This window comes from Ursus arctos, unplaced genomic scaffold (assembly GCF_023065955.2).
Source record: "Ursus arctos isolate Adak ecotype North America unplaced genomic scaffold, UrsArc2.0 scaffold_22, whole genome shotgun sequence".
Lineage (NCBI taxonomy): Eukaryota > Metazoa > Chordata > Mammalia > Carnivora > Ursidae > Ursus > Ursus arctos.
In genome coordinates this window covers 4,732,077-4,744,748 of record NW_026622897.1, presented here as the reverse complement: position 1 = coordinate 4,744,748, position 12,672 = coordinate 4,732,077, and the positions used below count along the sequence as shown (strand labels likewise).

General features: G+C 37.1%; 1 protein-coding gene across 2 annotated transcripts in view; it reads left to right on the top strand.

The window, feature by feature from the left end:
• CWF19L2 (CWF19 like cell cycle control factor 2) overlaps positions 1-12,672 on the top strand; it is a 156,637-nt gene that overhangs the window by 21,321 nt on the left and 122,644 nt on the right. The window contains exons 1-3 of one of the 2 annotated variants that reach the window (XM_026505860.4): positions 1-139; positions 1,698-1,808; positions 2,545-2,667. In XM_026505860.4, the coding sequence (XP_026361645.2) occupies positions 47-139; positions 1,698-1,808; positions 2,545-2,667 (327 nt within the window). In that variant the 5' untranslated portion in view covers positions 1-46. The remainder of the gene's footprint in view (positions 140-1,697; positions 1,809-2,544; positions 2,668-12,672) is intronic. The other variant, XM_057316733.1, reaches the window with a different exon arrangement.

The following is a 12,672-nucleotide window of genomic DNA, read 5'->3' as shown; positions in this document are numbered from 1 at the left end:
TAAACTGCGATTTTTGTGCCGGCTTCCTAGTTTTACGACAACAACAATGGCGGCTACCAGTGGTAGATTTGAAAGTGCAAGGAGTATCGAAGAACGTAAAGAACAGACCAGGATTGCCAGGGCCGAGGTGTTGCGCCAGGTATCTCCGTTTTGGGGCTTTTGGAATCATTTAGAATCGTGGGAGTGGACGGTTCCTGGGAACTTGGCCTCTGGCTCGCCTCCTTCACCCCCTCCCCTCTCGTCACCTCAGTGTCTCACCTATCTGGGTGAGGGTCTCCCCTTGGGATGCGCGAAAACTCTTGGTTATTTCCCGCCTACCTAGATGCGTTGGCAGTCTCCGACTGCTCTTTCTCTTTTTAGGAAGACCCGTTTCTTGAGTTTCCTTACTTTTTAATTTATCCATTCTTGATACTTTCATTACTTGATTCTGCGCTGCGCAGTTTTGAGGGACTCCACAACTAATGACGACTCTCCCAGCGCCATTTGACAGCCTTAGTCCTCGATCCTCTTGTATCTGAAACAAGGATTTACGTTTTCAGAAACACACGTGAGGCACATTGGAATAGACTGACCGTTTCCCTCTCTTATTATTGGTATCAATTCCAGGGTTATTGTAAATCCTTACTGATCCATACGAGGGTTGACAGAAGAGACTCAGAAAATTTAGCCCCTCGAAAAAGGTTAGAAGCATGGTATTTTTCACTAAGATTGAGATGTATAGAGGTAATTTATAAAGAATGGGGGAAGTAAACTGTATTATCTGACAAGATGTAGAAAGTGTGGCAATAAAGGGGAAAATTTGTATCTGGAGAGCAACATAGGATACAAGTGAAGGTTTTTGTTTTTATTGGTTTTAAGACGGAAGAATTTTAAATAAGTGCAGATGAAAAGGAGCTGGGGCGGGGGGGGGGGGGGGAGGCATAACGACTATGCCCAGAATTTAAGGTGAAGAGTGGGCGATTAGTATTGGACAGGTGAAAGGTTGTTATTGTTTTCAGATTTCAGTATATGTAACCTATATGCATAATAAATGTTCTTCATCCTTGCCTTTTTGATGTTTCAGGCAGTTTTTGGGGCGTGTTGGGTTTGTAAGCTAAGGTAAATTTTATAGTGGAGATAAGCATCGAGTTTGAGAAGGACCAAAACCAGCTTTGGAGTTTGGAGAGAGAATGAAAAGGCAGAAGCAACCTCCTAGGAGGAACTAATTTTGACTGTTGTTGAAAGGTGAATATAAATTAGCTGTATGATTATTTGGTTTTAGAAAGATGATTCTTCCTGAAGCATTTTGGGAGCTTGGGTAGAAGGATATGATCATTACAGATGGAAGGCATGGTCAGTCACTTGATACGGCATGATCAGTTCCAGAAGTCTCAGTCAGTAGCAGTGGGATACTGAAGGAAAAAGGAGATTCAAGTCCTCTTTTAAGGTAGGGTGCTTAGGGAGAGAGGAGGATCTACTATAGGTCCCAGGATTCTGTCCTTGATTCACTAGAGATTGCTGATGTGATTGGTAATGTGGAAGGAGAGTTTTGTTTTGTTTTTAATCTTTCCTGCACTTTGGTAGAAGCAAATTCCTGGCAAGGGACAGACAATGACTGATGAGACCTTATATGAAAGTGGAAAATGGTTTTATTTTATTTTATTTTTTGTGAAAAGCAATTGGATAAGTTGTTAATTTTTCTTTTTTCATTGTTTCAGGCTAAAGTCAATTTTGAAAAGGAAGAAAGGCGTAAAGAACTTAAACGAGTTCGGGGTGAGGATACATGGATGCTACCTGATGTGAATGAGCGAATTGAACAGTTCTCACAGGTGAATACTAACAGGTTCACTTGATGTAACAGATCTGTCGTTTTTTGCACTTACTCAAGTTAATATTGGAAGAGCAACTTTATATACTATTTTCAGAATTTACAGGATGACTATCACATAAGTGGCATTACTAATTTTATATCTCTGGCAGAAATAATATATTTTAATATTTTGGACGTTATAACACTGGATGGATTTTGTTACTTGAGTTGACTGGTAGAAAGCTTAGCAAATTTCTGGCCCACTTGTATCAAGCTTATGGATCTAAAAAATTATGCATTAAAGTTTAATGTCATTTTTTTTTGGTCTGAATTCTTGTTTTCCATTTCCATAATTTTAATTTCTGCTGTCCTGTTATATTTCATATGGCCTAATAATCTTTTATAAGTTCTTTTTGGGCCACAGAAAATATATGTATATGTGTATGTATATGTGTGTGTGCACTTGAGTATAAATGTATTTATTTGATTATATCTGTCAGATGAATCTGTAAATAAATTAAGACTAAAACTTCCCTCATTTTTCTGAGAAGATAGCTATATGATTTATTAGTGGTGCATATATTATAGAAGCATGTTAAAGTTTCTCAGAAGATTTTATTTTGTTGTCATATGTGTTGTCTCATTTCATGAAAATGTAGTTTTTGGAATACAGATTTTTTTTACCTCAAAATGTTTGTTTTAATGTAAGTTAAAACCAAATTCCTTTCTTACCTCTTTAAAACAATCATTTTTAGGAACACTCTGTGAAGAAAAAGAAGAAAAAAGACAAGCACTCAAAAAAAGCAAAGAAAGAGAAGAAAAAAAAGAGTAAGAAACACAAGTATGAAAAAAGCAATGAATCAACAGATAGTTCATCAGTAAGTATATGTTAAAGCTAACCAAAGCAGCTACTTGAGAAAATTGTATTTAAAGGAGAAATGTATAGGAACTTAAAAAATATATGAGAACTTAAAAAATATTACTAGTTAGCGTATGAAAGTGCCTGGGAAACATCTACTGGGAGATAGGAAATATTGGAAATACGGATCTTAAGTTACAGAGAAAGGTAGGAGGATGGGGATACGATTTAGGAGTCATTGCTCGGTGAAGCTGTTCAAATGGATGGATTGCCCAGGGAAGTTGAAGAGAAAGGAACACCAACACTGAGGAATCAGACGGGAGTTAAGGCCATCAAGTAAAAGTAGTTGGAAAATTTGAAGGAGATGCAAGGAGAAACCAGTACTGTAAAAATAAAAGAGTTTTAAGACATTTGAGAGTCTAGGGATGCCTGGGTGGCTTAATCGGTTGGGCTTCTGCCTTTGGCTCAGATCATGATCCCCGGGTCCTGGGATTGACCCCCGCCTCAGGCTCCTTGCTCATTGGGGAACCTGCTTCTCTCTCTGCCTCTGCCTGCTCTGCCTTCTTGTGTGTGGTCTCTCTCTGACACATAAATAAATAAAATCTTAAAAAAAAAAAAGACATTTGAGAGTCTATTACTCTTGTTTATTTTTTAATAGAAATTAACATTTAAGTCTTTAAAATAGGACATGCTTATATGTTTATCTTTTGGGCCAAAAGGAACGGAATGCTGTCTTGGCTGTGTCTCTAGCCAGTTCTGGGATGAGAGCACTCACAGAGGAGGGGTAAACCTTTCACACTGATTTTCAGGAAAAAAGAGGTATATTGTTGGGGTGCCTGGGTGGCTCAGTTGGTTAAGCCTTCGACTCTTGATTTCAGCTCAGATCATGATCTCAGGGTCGTGAGATAGAGCCCTACATCGGGCTGCATGCTGGGCATGGAGTCTGCTCAAGATTCTTTCTCTCCCTCTGCCCCTCCCCCTGCTTGTGTGCACTCTCTCTAAATCTTTCAAATAAACCTTAAAAAAAAAAAATAGGTACATTGTGGTTAGAGAGTGATGAGCTAGAGATGTTGAGGGATAGTTGGTCTTCTAAGTATGATTTTCAGATGGTCGTATGTGCAGTTGAATCACCAAATTCCAAAGTCTGGTCCTCTTGCACTTTTAGGAACTGAGTTTTTGGCAGTACACCCTGAGATGATAAATGGCTGATGAAAGCTTATCTTATATGAGGATGCAGTTTATTAATTCATAGTGAGAAATATATCTGGATAGTTTTGTCAAGTAGCCAGCCTATTTTTGTGATGGTAGGAATGTTTAAGTTATATAGAAAAAAGTTGTTAGGTGTAATTCAGGACAAAGTCAGTTAGAAAATCTTAAAGTGAAAAGAAGGTAGAGGCACTGTTTCCACAATTGTGGGTTAAGTTGTTGATCCCATTGAGATCTTGAAAAAATTAAGTTATCCTTTTTCCAAAAAGAAATTTATATACAAAGTTGTTTATTTCAGTGGGATTTATAAAACTCCCTGGAGTTTAGGCAGAGATCACAGGTTAAGAATTTCTGTCCGTGGGGACAGATCTGCTAGGCTGAGTAAACATTTATGTGTTTTGCGTAAGGGTACTTGCTTGCCCTTATTAGAGATACATTGTTCTGTTATTTTTCTTTGTTCTTTCCTGGAAATACAGTTGACCTTTGAACCAACATGGGTTTGAACTTCATGGATCCACTTAGAAGCAGATGGTTGTTAGATAAATACAGTACAGTTCCGTAAATGTATTTTCTCTTCCTAATAATTTTCTTAACATTTTCTTTTCTCTAGCTTACTTAATTGTAAGAATACAGTGTATAATACATATAACATACAACATACATGTTAATCTTGTTTAACTTATCAGTTAATCTTCTGGTTAACCATAGGCTATTAGTAAAGTTTTTTGGGGAGTCCAAAGTTATATGTAGATTTTTGACTGTGTGTTGAGTCAGCACCCTTAACCTCCTCTTTGTTCAAGGGTCACCTGTGTATATAAGTCTTTTTGTTGCAACATACAATATGTACATTTTTACATATCTAATAAGTTGTATAACTGTACCTTAAAGAGAGTCATTTGAATGAATGCTTGGTGTTCGTATTGCACTGGAGTAGAAGGAAGAATGAAAGAAGCTTGTACGGACAGTGAGGGGAAGGAAAGACGGATAGTTAGAGGAGTCTGACTTATCGTGAAGTCTTTTTGAGAAAATGTCTTTAGGGAAAGAGGGGTAAATAATATTAAGGAGGCTAAGTTTGGATTAGCAAGGATTCGGGAAAGGGGTAAGCTTTGATCATTAGTAGGAGCACTCTCTCATCTGAGCTATGAGGGCGTTGTTAAGATGTGAAAAATACAGAGAAATGGGGAGGTGTGTGGAGAAGGGGAGTAGATTTTTAGTGGTGTTTTCTGTTTTCTGTTTCCTTTGTGAAGTAGCAGTTCAGATCATCTGAGAAGATAATTTGGGAGTAAAAGTAGGATGAAGGATGAAGAGATAGTGTAGATTTGAAACTGTTGTTTAGGTAATACAAAAGAAGCAAATGAATGGCTGAATAGTGTTGAATGATCCACGTGAGGTTGGAAAGCAGATCTTGACTTTGGCAAGGTCTCTCTCTCTTTTTTTATAACTTTTAAAATCAACTTTACGGGGGCGCCTGGGTGGCACAGCGGTTAAGCGTCTGCCTTCGGCTCAGGGCGTGATCCCGGCGTTGTGGGATCGAGCCCCACATCAGGCTCCTCCGCTATGAGCCTGCTTCTTCCTCTCCCACTCCCCCTGCTTGTGTTCCCTCTCTCACTGGCTGTCTCTCTCTGTCAAATAAATAAATAAAATCTTTAAAAAAAAAAATAAAATCAACTTTACGGAGCTATAATTTACATATAATAAAAGGCTCTCATTTGAAGTGTACTCTGTAATGAGTATACGTGTTTAAGCCTGTCAGTTAAGATACAGAACATTTCTTTTCCCCAGAAGGTTCTTCATGGCCCTTTGGGGTCAGTCCCATCCAGGCCTCCCTTTTCTCCCACCCTGCATTGGGCAACCATGGATCCGCCATAGCATACCATAGATGAGTCTTCCTTGTTCTGGAATTTTGTACGAATAGATTCATGTAATCTCTTTTTTGAGGGTGGCTTCTTTGCCTCAGCATTCTGCTTTTGCAGCTCGTTAATGTTGCATGTATCAGTTCCTTCTTTTTTATTGCTCTATTTCATTGTGAGGCTGTACGACAGTTGGCTCATCTGTTTATTCATTTTATTTTTAAAGATTTTATTTATTTATTTGTCAGAGAGGTGAGGGGGAGAGAGAACAAGCAGGGGGAGTGGCAGGCAGCGGGAGAAGCAGGCTGCCCGCCGAGCAGAGAGCCCGATGTAGGACTCAGTCCCAGGACCCTGGGATCATGACCTGAGCCAAAGGCAGACGCTTAACCACCCAGGCGTCCCGCTCATCCGTTTACATTTTGAAAGTCATTTGGGGTGTTTTAGTTTGGGGCCATCATGAATAACACTACTATGAATGTTTGTGTATAGTCTTTTTGTGGACACATCTTTATTTCCGTTGGGAAAAATGCCACTCTTTTCCAAAGTGGTTGGATCGTTTTATAATCCTGCCAGTTGGGTATGAGAGTTCCAGTTATTCCGTATCCTCTCTGTGACTTGGTATCGTCAGTCTTTGTACTTTCCAGCCATCCTACTGTGTGTGTAGTAATCTTATGTGATATTTCCTTCAAGACCAATGATGTAGAGAAGCTTTGTAACTCTGGATTTTTTGCTTATCAGTGAGCCATTTTGAGTTAATTTTTGTTTATGCTATGTAGTAATTCTCAAAGTTTATTTTTTTCCATATGGATTTCTAGTTGTTCCAGTATTATTTGGTGAAAAGGCTGTTCTTTGTCTTTTGAATTACTTGGGCTCCTTTGTTGAGAATCAATTGAACAGTTACTTTTGAGTTAATATCTAGACTCTATATTCTGTCCCATTGAGCTACACATCTCTCGTTGTCCAATAAACACACTTTCTTAATTACTTAGCTTAAGGTTAAGTCTTACAATCAGGTAGTGTAAATTCTGTGATTTTTTTCTTTTTGTAAATTTTGGTTACTCTGAGTTCATTGTTTTGCATCAATAGATCAACTTTGGGAGAATTAATATAATAAAAGAGCCAGTCTTCCCACCATCATGTTTGTGGTATATCTCTCTCCAGCTATTTAAGTCTTCTTTAATTTCTCTCATAGTGTTTTGGAATTTTCAGTGTAGAGGTCTTCTGTATCTTTTGTTATAGTTTTTCTATTTTATTTTCTTGAGTTACTACTGTAAGTGGAATCTTTAAAAAATAAGTGGCAGTTTCCATATATTTGCAACTAGTATATACATTTATATTTGGTTTTTGTATACAGGTTTTTCCTGCTCTCTGAAAGTTTGTTTTATGCCACTTTGCTTTTGTGAAAGTTCAATGTTAGTACCTGTTTTTGCTAACCAAAAGAAATCTGAAGATGATTTTCACTTTTATGAAATGATAATTGCTTCTTTATTTTATGCCATTTTGGCTTACACAGGGTTTCATAGGAATGCTCTACTTTGGATAGTGGAGAAACCTGTATTTACCTTGTATCTTGTCACCTTTCTAAATTTAAGTACTAGCATTCGTAGCTTTTTTTTTTTTTTTTTTGGTGATTTCTTTTGAGGGGGAAAGAGGCAGTGGGATGGGGGAGGGACAGAGGGAGAAGGAAAGAGAATCTTAAGGAGGGTCCACACCCAGTGTGGAGCCCAGCACAGGGCTTGATCCCACAACCCTGAGATTATCATGACCTGAGGCAAAATCAAGAGTTAGACATTTAACAGACTGAGTCACCCAGATGCTCCTTTTTTGTTGATTTCTTAAGATTTTTTTATGGCATGTGTAAGTGAAGACACTTCCCCGCCATCTCTGTTTCTTTTATTTCATTTATTAATATTTTGTTGTTTTATTTCACTAATGTAGGATTTCAATATCATATTAAATCAAGTGGTAAGAGTGGATATCCTTGCTTCATTTCTTACCATAGGTGGAAAGCATTTATCTTTCACTTTTAAGCTTGACGTTACTGGTGAGCTTTTCATGTATGCGCTTTTCAGAGTGAAGAAGTTGTCTTCAATTTTTGTATTTGGGAGAGTTGGTGTCTTGAATGAACATTGAATTTTGTTAAGTGCTTTTTCTGTGCTTATTAATATGAGCATATGATTTTTCTCCTTTAATCAGTTAATACAGAGAATTAATGGGTTGTTTTTTGTTGTTGTTTTTTTTTTACATTGGTTAGTTTTTGACTATTATACCACCTTGCTGTCTTGGGTGAACCTCATTTGGACATTGTTGTTTATTTATGTGGTATGTAGTGAATCTGGTATGTGTGGTATCGTGTGTGTGTGTGTGTGTGTGTGTGTGTGTGTATGTATTTTTATTTATTTTTTTTATGGATATATATATATATATATATATATATATATTTCCCCCCACGGTTGTATTTGCCAACAATTTCGTGAGAAATACTGGGTTTTGGTATAAGGGTAATGTTAGCCTTATGTATGAGTTAACATAATTTCCTCTTCTGTTTTCTAGAAGAGTTTATGCAAAATTGGTGAGATTTTTTTCCTTAAATGTCTGCTAAAATTTACCAGTGAATCTCTTTGGGCCTGGAGTTTTGTTTATGGTGGTTTTTAATCCCAAATTTAATCTCTTTAATATTTATATTAAATATTTTCTGCTTATTCCTGAGTTAGTCTTGATAAGTTTGCAAGGAATTTTCTTATTTCATCTAAATTGGTGAATTTTTTGGTCATAAAGTTGTTTATGATATTCCCTTATTGTCTTTTTAATGTCTGGAGGCTCTATCTGTAGAATCTGGTTGTGTCCCCTCTTTTATTCCTGATTTTTGCAATTTCTATTTTCTCTTTGTTTTCTAGGTCAGTATAGTTTGAGGTTTATCAATTTTATTAATCTTTTCAAAGAACTGCCTTTTGGATTCATTGATTTTCTGTTTGTATACTTTCTATCTCATTGATTTCCACTGTCTTTTTATTGTTTCTTTCCTAATACTTATTTTGTGTTTAATTTGCTCTTTTCTTTCTAGCATCCTAAGGTAGATATTGATTCTAAATCTTCCTTATTTCTAATGAGTATTTAACCTGTAAATCTTTCTTTTAGCACTGTTGTATTGCTAACTAATTTTGCTGTGTTAGATTTTCATTGTCATGGTTTTCAAAATATTTTCTTTTTTAAATATTTTTTTATTATATTATGTTAGTCACCTCAAAATGTTTTCTAATTGATTTTATTTTTTTTAACCTGTGGGTTATATATGTTTTAAAATTTCCAGATATTTTTGGATTTTACCAGTTTTTCTTAATTTGTTTTTGGCTGTAAATTTAATTCTGTTACTGTCATAAAACATACTCTATATAATTTGGTTTAAAAAAATTACTGAGCATTTTAGTTCAAGAAGGCAATGCAGGAAGACATTTTTCTTAATTTGTTTTCTTAATTTGTTTTTGGGTGTGAATTTAATTCTGTTATTGTCATAAAACTTATTTTATATAATTTTGGTTTAAAAAAATTATCGAGGGATGCCTGGGTGGCTCAGTTCAGTGTCTGCCTTCAGCTCAGGTCTTGATCTTGGAGTCGTGAGATTGAGTCCTGTGTCGGGCTCCTTGCTCAGCAGGGAGCCTGCTTCCCCCTCTGCCTGCTGCTCCACCTGTTTGTGCTCTTTCTCTCTTTCTCTCTGATTGATAAATAAATAAATAATCTTTACCAAAAAAATTACCGAGAGTTTCAGTTCAAGAAGGCAATGTCAGAAGACTCTGAACTCATCTCCCACACCACATAATACCTATTGATAGAACAACTTCTCTTGAAGAAGAGCTGAGGGCTGACTGAACAGCTACTGAACAACCAAAGATAGAACAGCAAGGGAACAAACAGCAAGAGGGATGGAGACACCGTGGTTTAAAAGAGTAGTTGACGTATATAGCCACAGATCCAGCCAGCCCGCAAAAATCACCAAGCACACACACAGTCTGCATAGAGGATACCATGTACAAGATTCCTTACTTTAAATGTAAATGGCCTAAAGGCTGCAATCAAAAGACATAAAGTGGCAGAGTGGGTAAAAAACCAGGAGCCATCTATATGCTGCCTACAAGAGACTCACCTCAGACCTCAAGATGCAAACAGACTGAAAGTGAAGGGATGGAAGAACACTCACCTTGCAAATGGAAGTGGAAAAGAGAGCTGGGGTAGCAATATTTATCTCAGACAAGATAGACATCAAAACAGAGAGTTAGCAAGAGACAAGGGCATTACATAGTGATAATCCAGTAATTCCACTATTGGGTATTTACCCAGGGAAAATGAAGACGCTAACATGAAAAGATACATGCACCCCTATGTTTATCCCAGCATTATTAACAATAGCCAAAACATGGAAAGAGCCCAAGTGTTCATCAGTAGATGAATGGATAAGGAAAATGTGGTGTGTACACACACACACACACATACACACACACACACCCTATGGAATATTACACAGCCTTAAAAAAGGATGAGATTGTGCCATTTGAGACAACTTGGGTGGGCCTAGAGGGCTTAAATAAGCCAGAGTAAGAAAGACAAATATCATGTGACTCCACTCATGAATGGAATTTTAAAAAAATGAATAAACAAAAAGGAGAACCAGAACTATAAATATGGAGAACAAACTGAAGTTTGCCAGAGTGGAGGGCTCTGGGGGGCTTGGGTAAAATGGGTGAATGGAAGAGGGAGGTACAGGCCTCCAGTTATGGAATGAGTAGGTCACAGAAATAAAAAACAGAGCATAAGGATTATAGTCAGTGATTATAATAGCAATGTAATGGGACAGATGGTAACTACATTGTGGTGAGCACAGCATGATGTATAAACTTGTCAAATCACTAAGTTGTACACCTGAAACTGATGTAACATTGTGTGTCAACTATATTCAAATAAAAAAGGAGGAGGAGGGGGCGCCTGGGTGGCGCAGTCGTTAAGCGTCTGCCTTCGGCTCAGGGCATGATCCCGCTTCTCTGGGATCTAGCCCCACATCAGGCTCCTCCGCTAGGAGCCTGCTTCTTCCTCTCCCACTCCCCCTGCTTGTGTTCCCTCTCTCGCTGGCTGTCTCTCTCTGTCAAATAAATAAAATCTTAAAAAAAAAAAAAGAGGAGGAAAAACCTCTCAAATGTGTAGGCTAACAGTAGAACCCCTCTGAATCTTGGACTTCAAAAAAAAAATTACCAAGAATAATTTTATGGCCTAGCCTGTGATCGGTCTTGGTGAAAATTCCATGTGTATTTGAAACAGATGTGTATTCATCTGGTAAGTGTAGTGTCAATTTGGGGAAGTTGATTAATAGTGTTAAGTCTTTTGTATTCTTATTGATTTTTCTGTTTTCTGTTAATTACTACAAGAGCAGTATTAAAATCTCTAGCTGTAGAGTTTTGTCTATTTCTCCTTCAGTTTTGTCAGTTTTTGCCTAATGTATTTTGAAGCTTTATTAGGTATATACACATTTGGTACTATTCTATCTTCTAGATGAATTGACCATTATATTATTGTGAAATGTTTCTCGTTATCTCTAGTAACAATTTTGTTTAAGGTCACTTTGTTTCATATTAATGAACTCTCTTCAGTTTTATTATTTGTTTTTTACATGGTATATCATTTTTATCCCTTTATTTTTAATTTTTCTATTTTGGTTTATTGACTGTATTTCTTGTAGACAGTATATATTTGGGTCTTGCTTTTTTTAAATCTAGTTCATCAGTTTCTTTTTAATTAGAAGATTTTCTGTACTATGTAATATGGTAGCCATATGTGACTTTAAAAATTTAATTAAAATTCATTAAAGTTATATTAGGTTGAAAATTCATTTCTTCATTTTCACTAGCCAAATTTTTCAAGTGCTCAGTAATCACATCTGGCTAGGTTAGTGGCCCCTGTACTGAGCAATGTAGGTATAGAAAAATTCTGTTGGATAGGAATGGTTTAGATCATTTATGTTTAATATAAACATACACAAATCTTCCTTCACTTATGATTGGGTTATGTTCCAGTAAACCCACTGTAAGTTAAAAAATATCATAAGTCAAAAATACATTTAATACACCTAACCTACTGATTATTATGGCTAAGTCTAGCCTACATTAAACGTGCACAGAACACTACAGTAGCTCACAGTTGGGCAAGATCATCTAACACAAATACTGTTTCCTTAGCTCAGTGAGATTGTCATATTGAGCTTGAGTTTCCTCTTCCTTGTACCTTGGTCTGGGCGTTGCTTCAAGGCAAAAAGCTGTAGCATTCACCCCATTTGTTTCCCTTTTCAGGGATCACAGCCCTGTATTACTGAGATTCAGTGTTCTGAGAACACTTTCAAATATTTTCTTTTCTTTTTCTTTTTTAAAAAAGATTTTATTTATTTGTTTGCTAAAGAGACAGCGAGAGAGGGAACACAAGGCGGGGGAGTGGGAGAGGGAGAAGCAGGCTCCCTGTGGAGCAGGGAGCCTGATGTGGGGCTCAATCCTGGGACCTTGGGATCATGACCTGAGCTGAAGGCGATGCTTAACGACTGAGCCACCCAGACGCCCCTCAAATATTTTCTATTATTACTTCTATTTCTACATATTTCTAGTCTGATGCCGTTTATTTTGTCATGGCCAGAAGCAGAAGTCCTCAATTTCCTTTAACTTTTACTGGTTGGACTCTGCTGTCTTGGTTCTATCTTATAGATGTTTTTCTGATACGATTAGGGGTGTGGTTATTACAAAGGTCACACAGGAGAAGTGTTCTGGGAGCTGTTGTTAGGTCAGGAGGCACATTAAGCTTGATGGTGTATGAGTTCTTCAAGGTAAGGTGGAGGATTGAAACTAAAATCAGCAAAAGAACTGAGGTCATTGCATACTGGGGAGAAGGGAACAGCAATTGTGTGAAAGTAGTGTGGTGATTGTGTAGTGGTGAAAATA